Source organism: Palaemon carinicauda, chromosome 15 (genome assembly GCF_036898095.1).
Source record: "Palaemon carinicauda isolate YSFRI2023 chromosome 15, ASM3689809v2, whole genome shotgun sequence".
Classification (NCBI taxonomy): Eukaryota; Metazoa; Arthropoda; class Malacostraca; order Decapoda; family Palaemonidae; genus Palaemon; species Palaemon carinicauda.
This window is the reverse complement of record NC_090739.1, coordinates 42,596,266-42,614,605: the sequence shown is the minus strand read 5'-3', so window position 1 is coordinate 42,614,605 and position 18,340 is coordinate 42,596,266. Positions and strand designations below refer to the sequence as shown.

At 41.0% G+C, this 18,340-nt stretch overlaps 1 protein-coding gene and 1 pseudogene across 2 annotated transcripts in view; one reads left to right on the top strand and one right to left on the bottom strand.

The window, feature by feature from the left end:
- LOC137654578 (inversin-like) overlaps positions 1–18,340 on the bottom strand; it is a 338,734-nt gene that overhangs the window by 32,246 nt on the left and 288,148 nt on the right. For both annotated transcript variants that reach the window (XM_068388325.1, XM_068388326.1), the window contains exon 16: positions 16,821–16,936. In XM_068388325.1, the coding sequence (XP_068244426.1) occupies positions 16,821–16,936 (116 nt within the window). The remainder of the gene's footprint in view (positions 1–16,820; positions 16,937–18,340) is intronic.
- LOC137654277 (piggyBac transposable element-derived protein 4-like) lies at positions 1,814–4,045 on the top strand (annotated as a pseudogene).

Below are 18,340 nucleotides of genomic sequence, written 5' to 3'. Positions count from 1 at the left end.
CCGTTCGTCACTCGACTTTTCCATTTAATTTAGGTTTTAGCAGACGCTATTCTTCGTTCGTAGTCTTATCTTGATGTTACAATTTTATCTTTATACGTTTATGATAGTGTTGTGTGCTTATTAGTCCTGATTTTGTGTCCAAGGGAGCGTGAGCTTGGGGTTCCCGTTTTCTGTTCGCAGTCACGAGTTACCCCTTTCTCTCGTTTTCTTTCTTATCTCAGTTGGGTGAGCGGATTTCCCGTTTTCCGTTTTGTGCGTTCAACGGGTTCTCCCTCCCTCACCTCTCCCCCTACGGGTGTATGATAACTTACGAGTTATTTAGTTTTGGTTACTTTTCAATAGTTAGCGTTATTTATTAGGTCCGAGTTCCGTCCTCTCCCCGTTACGGGTTGGGAGTAGTTCTGAACATTTTTCCACTCCGCCTTGAGTTCTACTCCGCCATGAGGGATTCTCGATGACTTTAGAACTATTGTTATATATATATTGTTTACTTACAACCCTCTGGGACGGGCTTCATATTGTTTAGATACGACCCTCCGGTGGCCCTTACTACGGTCTCAGGCCACGGCCATATCCACACAATAGCCTTTGTTATTACAATTGAGTTATTATTCACAATATAATTATTCAGGACCTTTCATCTCCCTCCGGCTTCACTGGAGATCGTCAATACGCTTTACTATTATCTTAGCCTTAGCCTTTAGCTACGGCTTGTGTTTTATAAATTTCACAATTGAATTATTAGCCACAATTGAATTATTCAGGACATCTCATCGCCCTCCGGCTTCACCGGAGATCGCCCATACACTTCACACTTATATTAGCCTTGCCTTTAGCTACGGCTTGTGTTTTATATTTATTTTAAGGGCCTGTCACTGCTTCCCCGACCCTCAGAGGTCGGCAGATTGCTTTAGATTATTTATTCTTATGTCATTATTATCACTTTTAAGATGATACAGCCCCATTACCATTGCTGGTGCTTTTATATTTAATTGTTTTAATATAGAGCTCCGGCTCTCACTGAATTCCCTTAAGCATCACTATTGCATTTAACTAATGTCTGTTAATAGGGTTTTTTAACCCCTTACCAGAGTTTCAAGGAACACCAAGACTCATGTCTCCTTTCTTTTACAGAAGGTCCGTTGTACTGCCCAAGGATGCCCTGCCTTGTTCAACGACCCCGTTGGGCATGACCTCTGTCGGTCCCATGCACACTGCGCCATCCCCTTTATCCGGGAACCGGGACAGGCCCAGTATATGGTCTGGTTCCCGGATTTGTGCTCGCTGTTACGAGTTGTCCTCAATTCTACTGAACGATGATGTAAGTGGTTTTTCCTTTTGTTCCTTATTTCTCTTTGGCAGACACTAATTTAGCCATTAACCCTGGACAGGTAACGCTGGGCATATATGCCCAGGACGCTGCGCAAAAAGACGTTTTTTCAGAACTGCGCAGTTGTGGTTGCTATTAGTCTAAATGTTAGCCCGTGAATCGGCAGTTGAGGATACGCTCTTGCAGATGTCGGACGTGCTGTAGCTGCTGCTCTGTTCACCTCGACGCCATAACACATTTTTCACGGGTATACCGGTCATTTATGACCCAGCGTTGCGTTCCACGTGAGTTTAGTGAAAGTCAAAGTTTTCATATAATTGATTATAGCATTATTGTCATTATATGTGTGTTATTGATATTTTTATACAACTTTTGTCAAAGATTTACCAAACTTCTAGAACCACCGCAGCCAGCTGGCATGCTTCTAGAAGGAAATATGGCGGATATTCTGATTTCCTAATTTTGATGATTTTTTTGTTTTTTCAGAGCATGGCTTCTTCGAGCGAACTTTACGACGAAGTCTCGTTCTTCAACCTTCCAGGAAGTGAGAGTGAGGAAGAAGAGGATGCCCCACATGAGGTTGATGAAGACCACGAGGACAATGGAGTATTTCACTTCGGTACTTCGAGATTTTATTCAAGCAGCTCCAAGGTGTCCCCCTCAGCTTTGACAGCTTCGACAAGTTCCTACAACCCTTTGCCCTCTTCCAAACGTTCTAAGAAGTCTAACCCTGTGGTGTCCGATGTTACTATGTCTGTTATATTATTGTGGATGATTTGGAAATCCTGCCAGCAGACGAGGAAGACTTTTATGACCCTGACGACCCGCCTTCAAGACCCTCTACATCCCATGATATGTCTCATGACATACCATCAGAGCACTTGACGTCCGCAGAACTACGCAGCAGGAAAAGGAGAAGGGGCCAGTTGCATGGTGCAGTAGGAACTGCTATCAAGAAGCTGAAAGAGGAGAGTGTCAAGGCAAGGGATGGCACAGTTTGGCACCGGGATCCCAATCTAGACCTGCCTAGATATGATACCCATTACATCCCCAGGAGGAGTTCCAGCACCATAGTACAAGGCATTACAAGTCCCTGTGATTTCTTTGCTCTCTTCTTTGATGACACAATGATAGCCACCATTTGTGTAGAGACCAACCGGAAGATAGAGACTCTGAGACCACGATTCAAGAAGGCTGATAGCTACACATTTGGGGAAGTCTCTCTGATGTAACTGAAGGCCTTCCTTGGTCTTTTGATCCTGTCGGGGATACGGAAGGACAATCATGTGGCCACATCGGACATGTGGTCTTTGCTAGATGGCTCTCACGTCTACAGAGCTGTCATGACTGAACGCCGGTTTGCCTTCCTTCTACGAGTCATCCGCTTCGACGACAGTGCCACTCGACAGGAACGTCGCAAGACTGACAAGATGGCCCAAATTCGCAAGATTTGGAATATGCTCATCCAGCACTGCAAGGAGAACTACAAGCCAGGACCTCATATAACTGTTGATGAGCAGTTGATTCCTTTCCGTGGACGATGCCCTTTCAAAATGTACATACCAAATAAACCAGCAAAGTAAGTAAATTTATGACAAATAATTTATGATAATACTTGTTTTATATATATGTTTGTGATATATTTTGTTTATTTATTTTCATTGTTATTATTTTTATTATTCTATTAAGTGATTTTTATTTATTCATAGTTGCTATACTTTTACTAATAGATTTTTCTTATCTCCAGGTATGGGTTGAAGGTGGTCATGGCATGTGATGCTGACACGCACTACATGATCAATGCAATCCCTTACATGGGCAAGGGGAGTGTTGAGCTTCCGAAAGGGATGACATTAGGAGAGATTTTTACTATGGAGCTTGTTCAGCCATACCACAGACGAGGAAGGACAGTGACAACAGCCAGTTGGTTCACATCCCTGCCCTTAGCCCTGTCGCTGAAGGATGTTGGCATGGACCTGGTAGGGACCATCAGACAGAAGCCCTATATTCATCAGTGTGTCATCAACAAGACGATGGAAGTTGGTTCTTCTGTGGCCGCATTCTCCTATGCCCACAACGTCACCTTGCAGTGCCAGAGGGTCAACTCCACCAAGTGGGTTCTTCTGCTGTCGACATTCCACCACCAGCCTTCAGTCATGGAGAACTACAAATCTGACATTCAGATGTTCTACAATGCAACTAAGGGTGGAGTTGATTGCTTTGATCAGCTATGCAGCATCAGTTCCTGCGCAAGAAAGACGAGACGGTGGCCTCTAGCATACTTCTTTGGAATGCTCAACATGGTGATGGTAAACTCCTATATTCTGTACACCGACAACACGAGTCTTCCAAAGAGGAGTAGGCGGCAGTTCTACAAGGAGCTGATGGAGGGCTTGTGCTACGAATGGGTCAATCGTAGGTACAGGCTCTTCACTTTTCTCTCTCGTGATCTGAAACATATCATGAGAATAACATTCAATCTTCCTGAAATAACACAAGAAGCAGCGTCCTCGAGGTTGGAAACGCGCACAAGATGTTTCCTGTGTCCCAGCAACACCCACAAGAAAAGCAGAATTTCTTGTGTTCATTGTCATAAACCTGTCTGTGCCAGCCACCAGGTTATCTGCTGTTCCAATTGCAAAAATGTCTAGGTAAGACACCACATATTTTCTTTCATGTTGCAGTAAAGTTTTGAGAATATATCATTTTCATGAAAAGTCGTCCCTCTCAATTTTAGTGTTCCTTCGGGGTTTACAGATTCCTCTTTTCCTAATTTTCTTTGCTCAAAGTTATCGTGTATCATCTGAAAAGATGCATGTAGAATTTCAGTCAAAAGTAATAATGTTCAGTAAGCCTAATAGCCTCTTGAAAGCATACATTATAATAGCTTGTCCCTCTTCCCACAGATGCTGCCTGCGACATGCACACCTCCTCTACCTTTGCTTGCCCTGGGACTCGGTTTTTATGGTAAGTGCTATAATCTTGTTATATTCCTGTTCCTTATGAAATTTTCTATAGATTATGTAATATTCAGTGTGATTGAGCTCGTGTATTGAGAGTTATGTAGCACTTTCTAAGAAAAAAGTGGCTGATAACTCGGCCCTCTCAAATTTATTGTCCCTTAGCGGATATATTTTTATGTTATTTTGATTATTTCTTACTTAAAACTGACTGTACATCTTCTATAATTGTCCAGGTGAAATTTTAACGAAATATAACACTATTTAGCAGGTCAAATGACGTCTTGAATGCATGCGTTCATTCACGCTCCTAATCAGTTGTTTTTCCTCCAACAGCTGCTGCCTGTGACACCCACACAACCTCGGACTCTGCTTGCCCTTGTGACTCTGTTTTTATTGTAAGTACTATAAACTTGTTATATTCTTGTTCCTTATGAAATTCTCTATAAATTGCGTAATTTTCAGTGTGATTGAGCTCATATGTGATGATGTACCACATATTTTATTTGAAGGAATTGCGTGAAAAATCATTCCTGAAAAGGTGGTACTATCATTTACTTGTCTTTTTCAAACTAAAGTGTGCAAATATATAATTTTTCTATGATAATTGTATTCTTAGATCATATACCAATATATTACATAACTTTAAGTAATTTTCATTTGTATATAATAGTCATTTGGTAGCCAATAAAAGGATAAATTTTTGTTTTGTTTTTTTGCAAAACATTTTAATTCACGTTTTTCTCATGCTTGCAGATCTCTTCGTTTTCGACGAATTTGCTTCAGATTTTCTCCAGTGCTCAAGACACCACCTGGGATGAAGTCCTGTGAAGATTTTGTAAATATTTGAATTCTTTGATTTTCTGTAAATTTTTTACTGCAAGTGATTAAAAAATCATACTTATTTTTTTTAAATATTTAGTAAAAATATTTGTTCTATTCTTTGTTTGATTTAAACACCACAGTAGTATCAAGGGTTGTTGAAACGGCCGGTCATATATGCCCAGCGTTACCTTAATAGGTAACGCGATTTACCGTTACCTGTCCAGGGTTAATATGACATACACGGTATATTTTGGAGAGCAATCCCCCTCCTGCATCACTAATCACTACAAATCTTTCAGGCCGATGATGACTCTCTTCGGTCAGCAAGGGCTACTCTTCGTCCTTGGGTGTCGGGCTTCGGCAGGAATGCCCCGTCTGGCGCACCCTATCTCCTCGATGGAGACATGGCCTCCCGTCTCTTCCCAGGCTCGACTACTGCTGCAGTCTCTCCTGAAGTTGCTGCCCCCTTAATTGAAGAAGTCAGGGCCACCATTTCCGCGGAGGACGAACCCCTCATACCGCTGGACGTGGCAGATCTAGATATAGACGTAGAACCCAGGGACGAGCAGGTAAGTGGTGCCGAGTTGGTGGAAACCCTTTTCTCTCCTACTCCCTCTTCTACCTCTTCCTTTCTAGGTTTTGATAACTCTAAGGCTTCTCCTCGGGATCCCTCTGTCCCCGTACGACCCAAGGTGAAGCCACTTCGCACTTATAAGTCTTCAGCTTTGCCAGTATCAACGTCACCGGTCCCTGGACCCTCGACAGCTCCTGATATTCATATTGCTCCCCGTAAAACCACGACTCCTAAGAAGTCTAAGTCTACCAAATCCAAGACACCACCAACGGGTGGCTTTCAGGTACCCTGGGGCGATCTCTTCCCCATCGAACTGGTCAGAGATTTGGTCAGAGAACAACTTCAACATCAGTCTGGGGCGATGACAGAGATTAAGGATATGATGGCTTCTCTGATCCGCTCTGGAACTCAGCTTCCTCCTCCTTCCGCCCCAGACGCATCGAAGCTACCTCCCTTTGATAAAAACAATCCTTGGCGGTTTGCCTTGCATGCCCCATTCTTAGATGGTTCCCTAACTCTGGAGGGCATAGGCACCCGCCCTCTAGAGGACCTGGAGTTCTACCCCCCGGGCCTAGAATTCCTGTTCAATGGCTTCGTACGTTTAAAGGAACATGCATTGGTCCGTATGGACAAGGTACCGAAGGAAACAGTGATATTTCCGAAAGAGCAGGCCCAGGCTATCTGGGCCAGAACTCTATCAGAGTGGGGTGTATTAACTCCAAGCTCACCCCACACAAAGGTGCCTACACTATTTTTACGACAGCGGCCTCCATCTCTTTGTCGCTCATAGACAAAGTCACAGAGCTGACTATACAGGCCATCAAGGAAGGCTCTTCCATGCCGGCTCTCAAGGAGGACCCCACCTCTTTGCTTATTCCGGGTACCTCTGCAACCTGGGATGACGCGGCGTTTACCTTCACAGTGGGGAAGCTAGACCCGGACTGTGCCTCTACTCTTTTCTCTGAGAAGCTTCCCAGATTACTAGAGAGTCTTCTCAAAACTGAGTTCGAGACCCGTAATAGACTAGCTAGGTCCCTCCACTCCATCACCTCCATGGAGTCCCTAGCATCGCTTTACCCAGAGGAAACGCTGTTCAGAGTCGCCACAAAGAACCAGCTGCTGTCCTACCGAATAGACCTCCATGACTTCTGGTCGGCTCGAGTTAGTTGCAGGAAGTTCGTTCTGTCTGAGGCCTCCGTCAGACATGAACCGAACAGGCTGATAGCGTCCTCCTGCTGGGGTAAGAACCTCTTCCCTCAGAACGAAGTTGATAAGGTTCTTCAGGACGCGGCGAGGGCAAACTAAAATTTGCAAGTAAGGTGGGGTCTCTCAGCCAAAAGGAGGTTCGAATCCCAGAAACAGACGTTCTTCAAGAAGAAGCAGAGGTTTAGTCTTTACAAGACGGTCCGAGGTAACTCGTCGCCACAGTCTTCCGCTGCCTCGACTTCTCAACAACCGGCTCCCCCTCAGCAAGTAGTCTACCTCACTGCTCCCCCTGGTACACAGCCCAACCCCTCTTGGATGTCCTCTCCTGCATACAACCCTGCCTACGAATCCTCCGGTTCCTTTCGTGGACACCAGAGAGGAAGCTTCAGAGGTAGAGGACAGTTCCGCCAACGCGGCGGACCTAAAGCAAGGGGTGCCCGTGGTGGGAGGGAACCTAGATTCACTCCCTCCCAACGATGTGATGCTGGTAGGAGGGAGACTTTATCACTTCCGAGACCATTGGACCTTCAGTCCATGGGCTCACAGCATAATATCCAGGGGCTTGGGTTGGAAATGGTCACAGGGATCCCCTCCTCCACCAGTGACCTTCTTCCAGAGACCCACTCCCATCCTGGAAGAGTACACCGCAGAGTTACTCAAGAAGAAAGCGATCAAACGGGTTCGATCCCTGAAATTCCAAGGACGCCTGTTTACAGTCCCGAAGAAAGACTCGTCGGCGTTGAGGGTAGTTCTGGACTTGTCGAAACTAAACTCTTACATCCTTTGCGACAAGTTCCGTATGCTGACTATCTCTCAGGTACGGACCTTACTTCCCCGTGGGGCCGTCACCACCTCTATCGATCTTACCGACGCCTATTATCATGTCCCAGTAGCTCGAAACTTATCTCCTTACCTAGGCTTCCGTCTCGGCAAGAAAGCCTTTGCATTCAAAGTCATGCCCTTCGGTCTCAGCATTGCCCCCAGGATATTCACGAAACTGGGGGAGACGGTGCTCGAACAACTCAGAAACCAAGGGATACAGATAATCGCCTATCTGGACGATTGGCTCATTTGGGCCCAGTCGAACTAGGAATGCAACAGAGCTACGTCGAAGGTACTCCACTTTCTCGCTAAACTGGGCTTCCAAGTCAATCTCCGAAAGTCTCGCCTACAACCATCAAGCCACTTCGAATGGTTAGGCATCCGTTGAGACCTTTCAAAGCACAGGCTCTCCCTTCCTCCCAAGAAGGTAAGGGAGATAGCTTCCAAGGTCAGGAACTTTCTCAAACACATACAGGTGTCCAAAAGAGCTTTAGAACGAATACTCGGCCTTCTCCAATTTGCCTCACTGACCGATCTCCTATTAAAAGCCAAACTCAAAGACATCAATCGAGTTTGGAGAAAGAGAGCGACAATACCTTTAAGAGACAAGACCTCGAAGATCCCCTCTGTCTTAAAAATGAGACTACAACCATGGTCCGAACGGAGGAACCTCTCCAAATCGGTTCCTCTACAGTTCCCCTCTCCACAAGTGACAATTCATACCGACGCGTCTCTGAGTGGATGGGGGGGTTACTCCTAACATCAGATGTTTCAGGGGTCTTGGTCACCTGCCATGAAGCAGTTCCATATCAATGTTCTCGAAGCCATGGCGGTGTTCTTGACCCTGAAGAGAATCTCTCCTCCGAGGTCGACCCACATCAGAGTAGTCTCAGACAGCACGGCAGTAGTCCACTGCCTCAACAGAGGGGGATCCAAATCACCCAACCTGAATCAGATCCTGGTCACTATCTTCGCCTTGGCAGCCGACAAAGACTGGTTCCTGTCAGCAACTCACCTAGCAGGAGTCCAGAATGTGATAGCAGACTCATTATCCAGGACAAAACCACTGGAATCAGAATGGTCCCTGGACATACACTCCTTCCGGTGGATACTCAGGCTGGTTCCAGGTCTCCAGGTAGATCTATTCGTGACCCAACTCAACCACAAACTCCCATGTTATGTGACCCCGAACCTGGACCCTCAGGCTTATGCCATGGACGCATTAACCCTGGATTGGAACCATTGGCAGAAGATCTACTTATTCCCTCCAGTGAATCTTCTACTGAAAGTCTTACACAAACTCCGCTCCTTCAACGGGGCAGTGGCTTTAGTGGCACCTTACTGGCCAAAGAGCAGTTGGTTTCCTCTCCTCCTCGAGTTGAAACTCCGTCCCTTCCGGATCCCATTCCCCAAACTGACCCAAGTGGTCCAAACTCGGACTGTGTCAGATTCCTCAAGGATAGCCAAAACCCTAACTTTGTGGATTTCATGAAGTTTGCGGCTCGTAAGGATGCAAACATCGACCCGGATAATGTCCTCTTTATAGAATCAGACAAAAGGGACTCTACGATTCGCCAATACGATTCGGCAGTTAAGAAACTAGCAGATTTCTTAAAGAATTCAGACCATTCGGTTATGACTCCTAATTTAGCCATCTCCTTCTTTAGGTCCATATTTGACAAAGGCCTAGCAGCTAGCACTATAACCACCATTAAGTCAGCTTTGAAGGAGGTCTTCCTGGTTGGGTTTAACATTAACCTGGCGGATTCTTATTTCTCGTCTATTCCAAAAGCATGTGCTAGGCTTCGACCTTCGGTTCGCCACAAAAGGTCTCTTGGTCTCTGAATGATGTCCTCAAACTTGCCTCCGACACGGACAACCAATCCTGCTCCTATATCACTCTTCTTAGGAAGACTTTATTTCTAACAGCTTTGGCCTCGGGTGCTAGAATCTCAGAACTAGCAGCTCTCTCACGAAACTCAGAAAACATAGATTTCCTCCCTTCAGGTGAAGTACTTCTTTCTCCAGACAGGGTGTTCCTAGCTAAGAATGAAGACCCCCAAAATAGGTGGTCCCTTTGGAAGATTATTCCTCTTCTCCAAGATACTTCTCTATGTCCAGTCACTACTCTCCAGGGCCTTTTTAGCTAGGACTGCTACCCGATCGTCTGGCCCCTTGTTTATCAGAGAACAAGGAGGTACCATTTCCATACAGGGTATTAGGCACCAGATCCTTTCCTTTATTAAACAAGCCAATCCGGGATCATTTCCCCACGCTCATGATATCCGGTCAGTAGCTACCTCCATCAATTATTTCCAAAATATGGATTTTGATGACCTTAAAAAGTACACGGGTTGGAAATCTCCTATGGTTTTCAAACGCCACTATCTAAAGAACTTACAGGCCCTTAAATACCCAACGGTTGCAGCTGGGAGCCGTATCTCTCCCCAGTGATCTCTTGTTCTTCCTTTCATCCATCTCTTTTCTTCTCCCTCCAACCCGCCACTCGCACCACGACGCCGCTTCCTTGGTGGTTCGTTAGCCCTAGTTTATTACATATTACGTTAAGATGATTGTACCTTTTAATGTGTTTACCGTAATTTAGTGTTGGGATATTCTTAGCCATGTCAGTTTTGTTGCTTGTTGTGTTCTGATACTCGGAGGTTTCCTTGTTATCATGTTTGTTTAGCCTTACGCTCACTTTGCCCTGTGACTAGTTTATGATTCCTGCTTACTTACCTTAATATAATATATGGTTCTCCTTACATGGTGTTTTTTCTCTCCCCTCATTACTAATTATTATTGGGCTTGGAAGGCATTCTCTGGTACATTTTCACCGACCGCCACAGGTCGACCCAGAAAAGGGATTTTGACGAAGGAAAAATCTATTTCTGGGGAGAGACCTGTGGCGCCCAGTGAAACCCTTCCCTATTCTTTTGCATGATCCCACCCTTTCCTTTCCAAGCCATCATGTCCAATACAGAAGGATGTTGTTCAGATGGCGCTCGCGTCGGGCGTGGGTGGCGTGGCTCTGGTAGATTGACTGGGGCCTCTGTATCGGCCCATCCCTTTGACGAAGGAATTAACTAAATGGAAGACAGCCTGTGAATAGTGGCTTTCACGCGCCTTTGCTTTATACACGACACCCACAAGATGCTCGCGCGAGGGTAGTAACCTCTGCATTCCATGCTTTTATCTTTCTCTGGTATAATTGGAAGATTTTATCAGAAAAGTGTATTAGAAGGACCCCTTTTCACCGGGCGCCACAGGTCTCTCCCCAGAAATAGATTTTTCCTTCGTCAAAATCCCTTTATTACGTGGGTAATGCTTAATGGGGTAAATGCTACAGTTACTTTCTCCATTTTCAGCATGCATCTTTCCCTCTCCTTCTCACAGCTTTTTTCAGTAACTCTCTTCTAGGGTTACAGTATTTGATTCCAAATAGTTAAACTCATTGTTATGTTTTAACACTGTTCCATTTTCCACTTGAATATTTACTTCATGTCCTTCTCTCCTACTAATCATTAAGCTCTGTCGTTCTAATCTTCACCTTCAATCTTTCTCTTTCTAGGGATCTTTTCAGCTGCTAAAAAATTATCTTACCATTCTTCTTCTGTGTTTATTAAAATGACTAAATCATCAGCAAACATTAATTTCAATAATTCTTTGTTTCTCCTTAATTCAGATATCAAAGTGTCTACCGCTATAGAGTTATAGGGTCCCTCGACTTGCCAGACAGTAATACATTGGATCCTTCTCTCTAGTTACGGCTCATTTTCCCTTTGCCTACAAACACACACCGAATAGTCGAGCCTATTCTTTACATATTCTCCTCTGTCCTTGTACACCTGACAACTCTAAGATTACCAAATAATTCTTCTTCACCCAAGGGGTTACTGCACTGTAATTGTTCATTAGCCACTTTCCTCTTAGTAAGGGTAGCAGGGACTCTTTAGCTATGGTAAGCAGCTCTTCTAGGAGAAGGACACTCCAAACTCAAACCATTGTTCTCTAGTCTAGTCTTAGGTAGTGCCATAGCCTCTGTACCATGGTCTTCCACTGTCTTGGGTTATAGTTCTCTTGCTTGAGGGTACGCTCGGGCACACTATTCTATCTTATTTCTCTTCCTGTTGTTTAGTTAAAGATTTTATATTTTATATGGGAGATATTCATTTGAATGTTGTTACTCTTAAAATATTTTATTTTTCCTTGTTTTTTTTCCCCACTAGGCTATTTTCCCAGTTGGAGCCTCAGGGCTTATAGCATTCTGCTTTTCCAATTAGGTTGAAGCTTAGCAATTAATAATAATAATAATAATAATAATAATAATAATAATAATAATAACAAAAATAATAATATAATGATGCGTAACAAGAATGGACTCCGAGGTGATCTCTGATGGAGGCCAATCTCAACAAGCAATACCTCTGTCTACCCCATATTTTTTCTTTATAGGGATTTTTGCAATACCCTTACATCACCCTCACTAACTTTACCAACTTCTCTGGTACACCTCTCTTTCTAAAACACTAGTAGATTAACCTTTTTACCACGTCATACAACTTTTCAAGACCCATAAACCAGATGTAAACTTTTCTGTTTTCATCTATATACATCTATTGGACTTGGCTTACTATAAAAATATCTACAGCATTCTTTCCTTTCATAAATCTAAACTGCAGCTCATGTATATCTATCAACTGTCTCAACCTTCCTTCTATTATTCTTTATAGTATCCGGAATATAGGCTAAAAAATCTTTATTCCTCTGTAGTTCCCACATTTTAACATGTCTCCACCTTGTTTACAAAATTTAATTACCCAACTATCTTCCCAGCCCCTTGGCAATTCCTCTAAATCCCAGATATTTTCTAATAGTATGTGAAGCTACTCTTTGACTATATTTCCCAGTGCCTTCATTTCTATTGTTACCCCTGACTTTCTTGCAGCTTTATTTACTTTTCCTTTCTTCATAGCATTCTTGACTCCCCTCTCAGACATTTGTTATTGGTCCTTCTATTGGAGAAACATTTTCCCATTCTTTACACTTCTCAGTATTTAATACAGTAATTATAATAAAAAGTCTTTCCCCATTCTCTTGATTTCCGCTTCCTCTTTATTCCAGGCTAGGGGTTTTATTTTCCTTATTGCTTTCAGCCTAAAATCAGCCACTACCAATTTACCTTGAGCTACAATGGATTCATTTGAAATTGTCTTACTATCCATAATGATTTTGTCTTCCTTCTTGCCTAACATATAGTCAATTTGCATCTCATTTTGTCCACTTTTATAAGTTACTAGATGACTTCTTTTCTCAAACAGTATATTCATGACTACCAGATTTACAGCTTCTGCTAAATCAGATAATTTTTCTCCGTACTGGTTTCTTTTTCCAAACCACAACCCCCTTGTATTCCTTCAAAGTCATCTGAACTCTTTCCTACATGGGAATTCTTGTCTCCAGAGGAAAATAACATTTCACTTCTTGGAACTCTTTCTATATGATCTTCTAGTTTCTATCTAAATTCTTCCTTCTCCTCTTAACTATATCCTGTTGAGAGGCCATACTCTCTCAACTTTCACGATCTTTAAGCCCATTAGCCTGTCACAGATATGCTAGACCTCTGTAACATTTTCCTACAAATCTGGAAAGAGAATATTTCCTAACAAATTTCTCCTCGTATTTTCCCCTGTATAGTAAATATTTTACCCTTATCAAAGCTTTCTTGAACTTTTCTCCTTCTATTTTGTATCCTGTATACACTGAATCATAATTTTTCTTCTCTTCATGATATCCACTGACTCTCTTCCCTTTCCTGTGAGGCTACCAACACTCCGATTTCCAATTCTAATCTTTCCTTTCTTTTTAGAATCCTTTCTCTTCTCTTCTCTTCTTTAGCTACATGCTTCTCACATATGTCATGGGATACAACAGTGCATTGCTTACGGGATATGCATTACCTATATTACATTCTGTTATTTGATTGAGAGGAGGAGTGGAACATCAGCAGATCTGATGGATGGTTGTTGCGAGGTAGGATATAGCTGATGTCGTACTGGGGGAAGAAGATTCAAGGAAAAGAAATATATGGAAAAATTTTATTTGAGCGGGCGACCCTGCAATGCAGTGGGATTAATGAGGTCGAAAGAAGAAAAAGATTTAAATTGGAATCATAAATAGTAGACTGAATAAAACGCAAAATGTTCCATGAAAGCAGCAAATTATGACGCGAGCCCATATATTTCTTCCCTGACATCTGATTTCTCACTCCTCTTTTGAACAATCTTGACATCAACAGGAGTAGACACCTTTCCTGAACTTTCCCTTGGCCTACTCTCTTCTTTTACACTTCATGAGTTCTTCTAGACACTAAATTTACATATTGTGTCTAAATTTACATATTATATAACTATGTCATGCACAGGAATTTCTACTACAACTGAACTCAACTCTATTAATTATAATGTACAAAAGTTGACCTTAAATCATCGGTTCAGAAACAGAAGTCATACAACTAGGAAGAACATCAGTTCTGACCAGTACAAGCAAAAATTTTTAATATATGTGACATGATTCTCAAGTCTGAAAGGCTGAAAAGGTGCAAGGTCTAGAGACTGCTATCACAGTGATTTGATGATGTCAACTAGAGTTTGTTAGGTGTCTCTATAGAAGATTTTGGAACCTTGTAAACCACTTTTTTTTGTGCTACAGTGAAGGGTGGAACACAGAAGGAATCAAAGTATGAACGAAGGATTCTATTCCCTAACTCATAACTTGAGTACCATTACGATCAATCAAAACAAAAACTTTATATTGCAATTATTATTACCGTACCCATCAATGGAGGTTGCCATTATGATTCTAAAAATATTCTTATAAATACCCGATAATGAATTCTTTTCTGAATCATCTTTAAAGATACAACTGTTAAGACCCTATTCAAATAAAATACTTCACCTCAACAGCCAAAATATTACGATTCTGTACTCGGTTTGGGTATAAAATATTCCAAGCATGTAAACGCAGGATATATCAGGTTGGTAAAAATACACAAGTTACTTTACATTAAACATAAAATCAGTAAGGACAATTTAAGACTAAATGGAAAACCTGAACATTACTTTTATATCTAAGTCTTCTCCTTTCCCACCGTTATACCTACATCAAGGGATCGGATGCCTGATTATAACTTGACAGAGGGTTTTTACAATCGTATGCCCTTGAAGTTATCAATCACAGTTATTAGAGGTTGGCCTTATCTTTGACTACAAAGTCCAACTGCAAGGCAGCAGATTCCACAGTTGTTGGCAGTGGGCCTAGCCTATCTTCATTATCATTATTCTTATCTCCTCCTACGTCTATTGACGCAAAGGGCCTTGGTCAGATTTTGCCAGTCACCTCTATCTTGAGCTTTTAAATCAATACTTCTCCATTCATCATTTACTTCACGCTTCATAGTCATCAGCCATGTAAGCCTGGGTCTTCCAACTCTTTTAGTGCTTTGTGGAACCCAGTTGAAAGATTGGTGAACTTATCTCTCTTGAGGTGTGCATAGAGCATGCCAATACCACCTCAATCTACCCCTCACCATGATCCCATCCTAATATAGCACTCGAGTACTCTCTCTTATAGTTTCATTTCTAATCCTGTCCTGCTATTTAACTCCCAATATTCTTCTGAGGGCTTTGTTCTCAAATCTACTAAATCTGTTGGAGATTGTTTCATTGTTATACCACGACTCGTGTCAATACAATAACACCGATCTCATTAAACTGATATGTAGCCTGATTTTTATATGTACGGTAATTTCAGGCGATTTGATTCCCAAATTTTACTTAACCTAGCCATTGTCTGATTTACTTTTTTTCAATCTTTCATCAAACTCAAATTCTAAAGATCCTGTATTAGAGATCATAGTTTCTTAGTATTCAAATGATACCACCTCCTTAATCCTTTCTCCTTTCAATGATATTTCATCTTCCATTCTCATTATCTCTGTTTTTCTTCTATTTATCTTGAGCCCAACATCATGTGATATTTCATGCATTATGGTAAGCAAGCTTTGTGGTGCTGTGATGCTCTGCTACTAAGGACAGCGTCATTAGCATACTGTAGGTCAGCTAATTTACTGTTACCAATCAGGTCCAATCCTTCTCCACCATTTCCAATTGTTCTCTGCATTACAAAAGCCATGAGGAGGATAATCCTTACATAAATGTAATTGCTCCACTTGTGTAAACAACAAAATCAAACTATTAAAAATAATTCTGTGATCCACTCATTAATCAAGAGGAGAACAAATCTTGATATAAAATTTCTGAGGCAACAAAACTTCTATTTGGCAGTTGCACCTACATAATAAACAGAAGTGGGGAAGTGTAGGCCAAAATCCTTCATGTTAAAAATAATAAAAATTAATACCAGGGAGAATACAAAAAAAATACCTGAGCACTCCTGATAGCAAAATAAACAAATTATCATTAACTCTTCGAAAAGATTAACTAAAGCAACGTTGTAAAATACTTCTTAAGCTCCACATCAGCACAGATGCAGTATTGTATGAACATGGATGTGAGGCATATTCCTGACCCACCAGTCATAAAATCCACACAAGGTAACGTCATGAGATATGGAGAGGAAACATCACATTCTTTAAAATTCGAAAAGCTCATGCTTTGCAAATTTAAGCAATGTAACTTGAATGTAACATCCATCAAAATAATGAACTTTGTGCCAAGAAAACATAAAACTAGTAGTAAATTTTAGTATGTTTTAATGTGACCTCCCTCTTAGTGTCACTTGTTTTATGGGTATTCAATTACTAAGTAGAATGATATAATAGCACTGCCAATGAGGCATGTTTACTTTGCAAAAGATACACTACAGTACTTGTGAAAAACTCAAGTTGTTTGTTCCTTACTTCATTTAGATTGTATGGTCCACATTGTTCAAAATGATAATAGACTTGCTTATTTTTGTGCTTTAAAAGTTTCTTAATTTTTTAATTTCTAATATTTTGTTTTCAATGAAAATCTTTCACCGACTTTCTGGCATATCTATACCAAAATGAACTTATAATAAAAGGATCATCAGAAAAACCTACCTTGCAATGTTAAAGAAGCCAGTTTATTATTCCACTTTTCCTCAGCCTGCTTTCTGGCATCAGGACTCAATACTTGTCTGTTGAGTGGCCTGACAAGGTTTTTGGCAGTATTAGTCCTGAAAATGTCAATAAACATATGTATTATACATGAAATTTTATTTCCATTGTTACAAATTACACTTGCTCACTCCAATCTCTTGCATTTAGCATACTGTATTGTCAGATAATCCATATAAATCCTGAGAAAAAAATATTGAGGCTTTTTTTTAGGCCAATATTACCTAAGGTCAAGGAAAGAAAAAAAAATAAGCAGATAGAAACAAAAAAGAATAATAAATAAGCAGAAAGCAACAAAAAAGAACCAAAAAACAGAGGGAAACATGAAATAGAGCAAAAAGCTGGAACATTCTAATAAAAATTCTGGCAACAATTAGAGGCTGCTGGCAATTTATGACACTCTTACACCAAGTGCATTAGTAAACTTAGGGTTTAAATACTTCGTTTAGGAAGCCTTTATGTAGGAATAAACAATAAAAGTACAAAGGAAGGTTATCATAATAATGTTATCTTGATTTTTTTTAAAGAAAAAAGTGAAAATTTATAGCAAATCTTTGGGAGCTCATAACTCAAAAACATACTTATTCACACTTAGGTACATTTTTCTCACTTATTTTATTGTTCAATTCTAGAGAGAAAGATATCATTGAAAAGAGGAATAAAAATCCCACTATTTTGTGAAACAGAATTTTGATTCTTTTTTTAAATCATGATTTTTGCTAATAAATCAAAAAGTTTTTGACCAAATGACTTGAAATTTTTATAAGATGTGGGTATTACATATGTCTAAAACATATATAGAAATTGTATTTTGAATCATTGAGACTTATTTCATGGAAACCAGTAGCTTGATATAATACAAACACTAGCTGTACTATTTTCCATTTTTAATGTTAAAAGAGAATCCATCAATAGCCAACACACTGTTCTAAACCCAGACTAACTTTCCCTCAAAAGATTAAGTGATCCCTTTATTTCTTCTGTTATAACTCAATAGTATCAAAAGTGACAAAGGTAAAATCCATAAAAAATGTGGTACATGTCAGGAGTCACTTTCCCAAGAGCAGAAAATGTAAAGTCTAGAATTAGCAGTAATAGAAGCTTTTCCTTAAAGTTGCTAAGAATCTTTATGATTTTCCCAAATGGGGACATAAATTAGGTTGTGAGCTACAATTATCAGTAATCTGCTAACCAATTCTGTTTTGAAGCCTAAGGAGCAGAGGAATCAGCATCATCCTCATGTGGTTGGAAGCCATGATCTTATTTAGTATCTAAAGTCTGCAAACCATTCATGTTCTAACCTATGAAGGACAATAAGCTTTATCATAGTGTGACTGGAACCTGATCTTAATGGTGTCTACATGATAAAGTCGAAATGCAGAAATGAGAAAATGTCTAGGTTGTTCAAGGATTCAGTATTACATTCACATGTTCAAGATTAAGACCAAAATAGATACGACAAC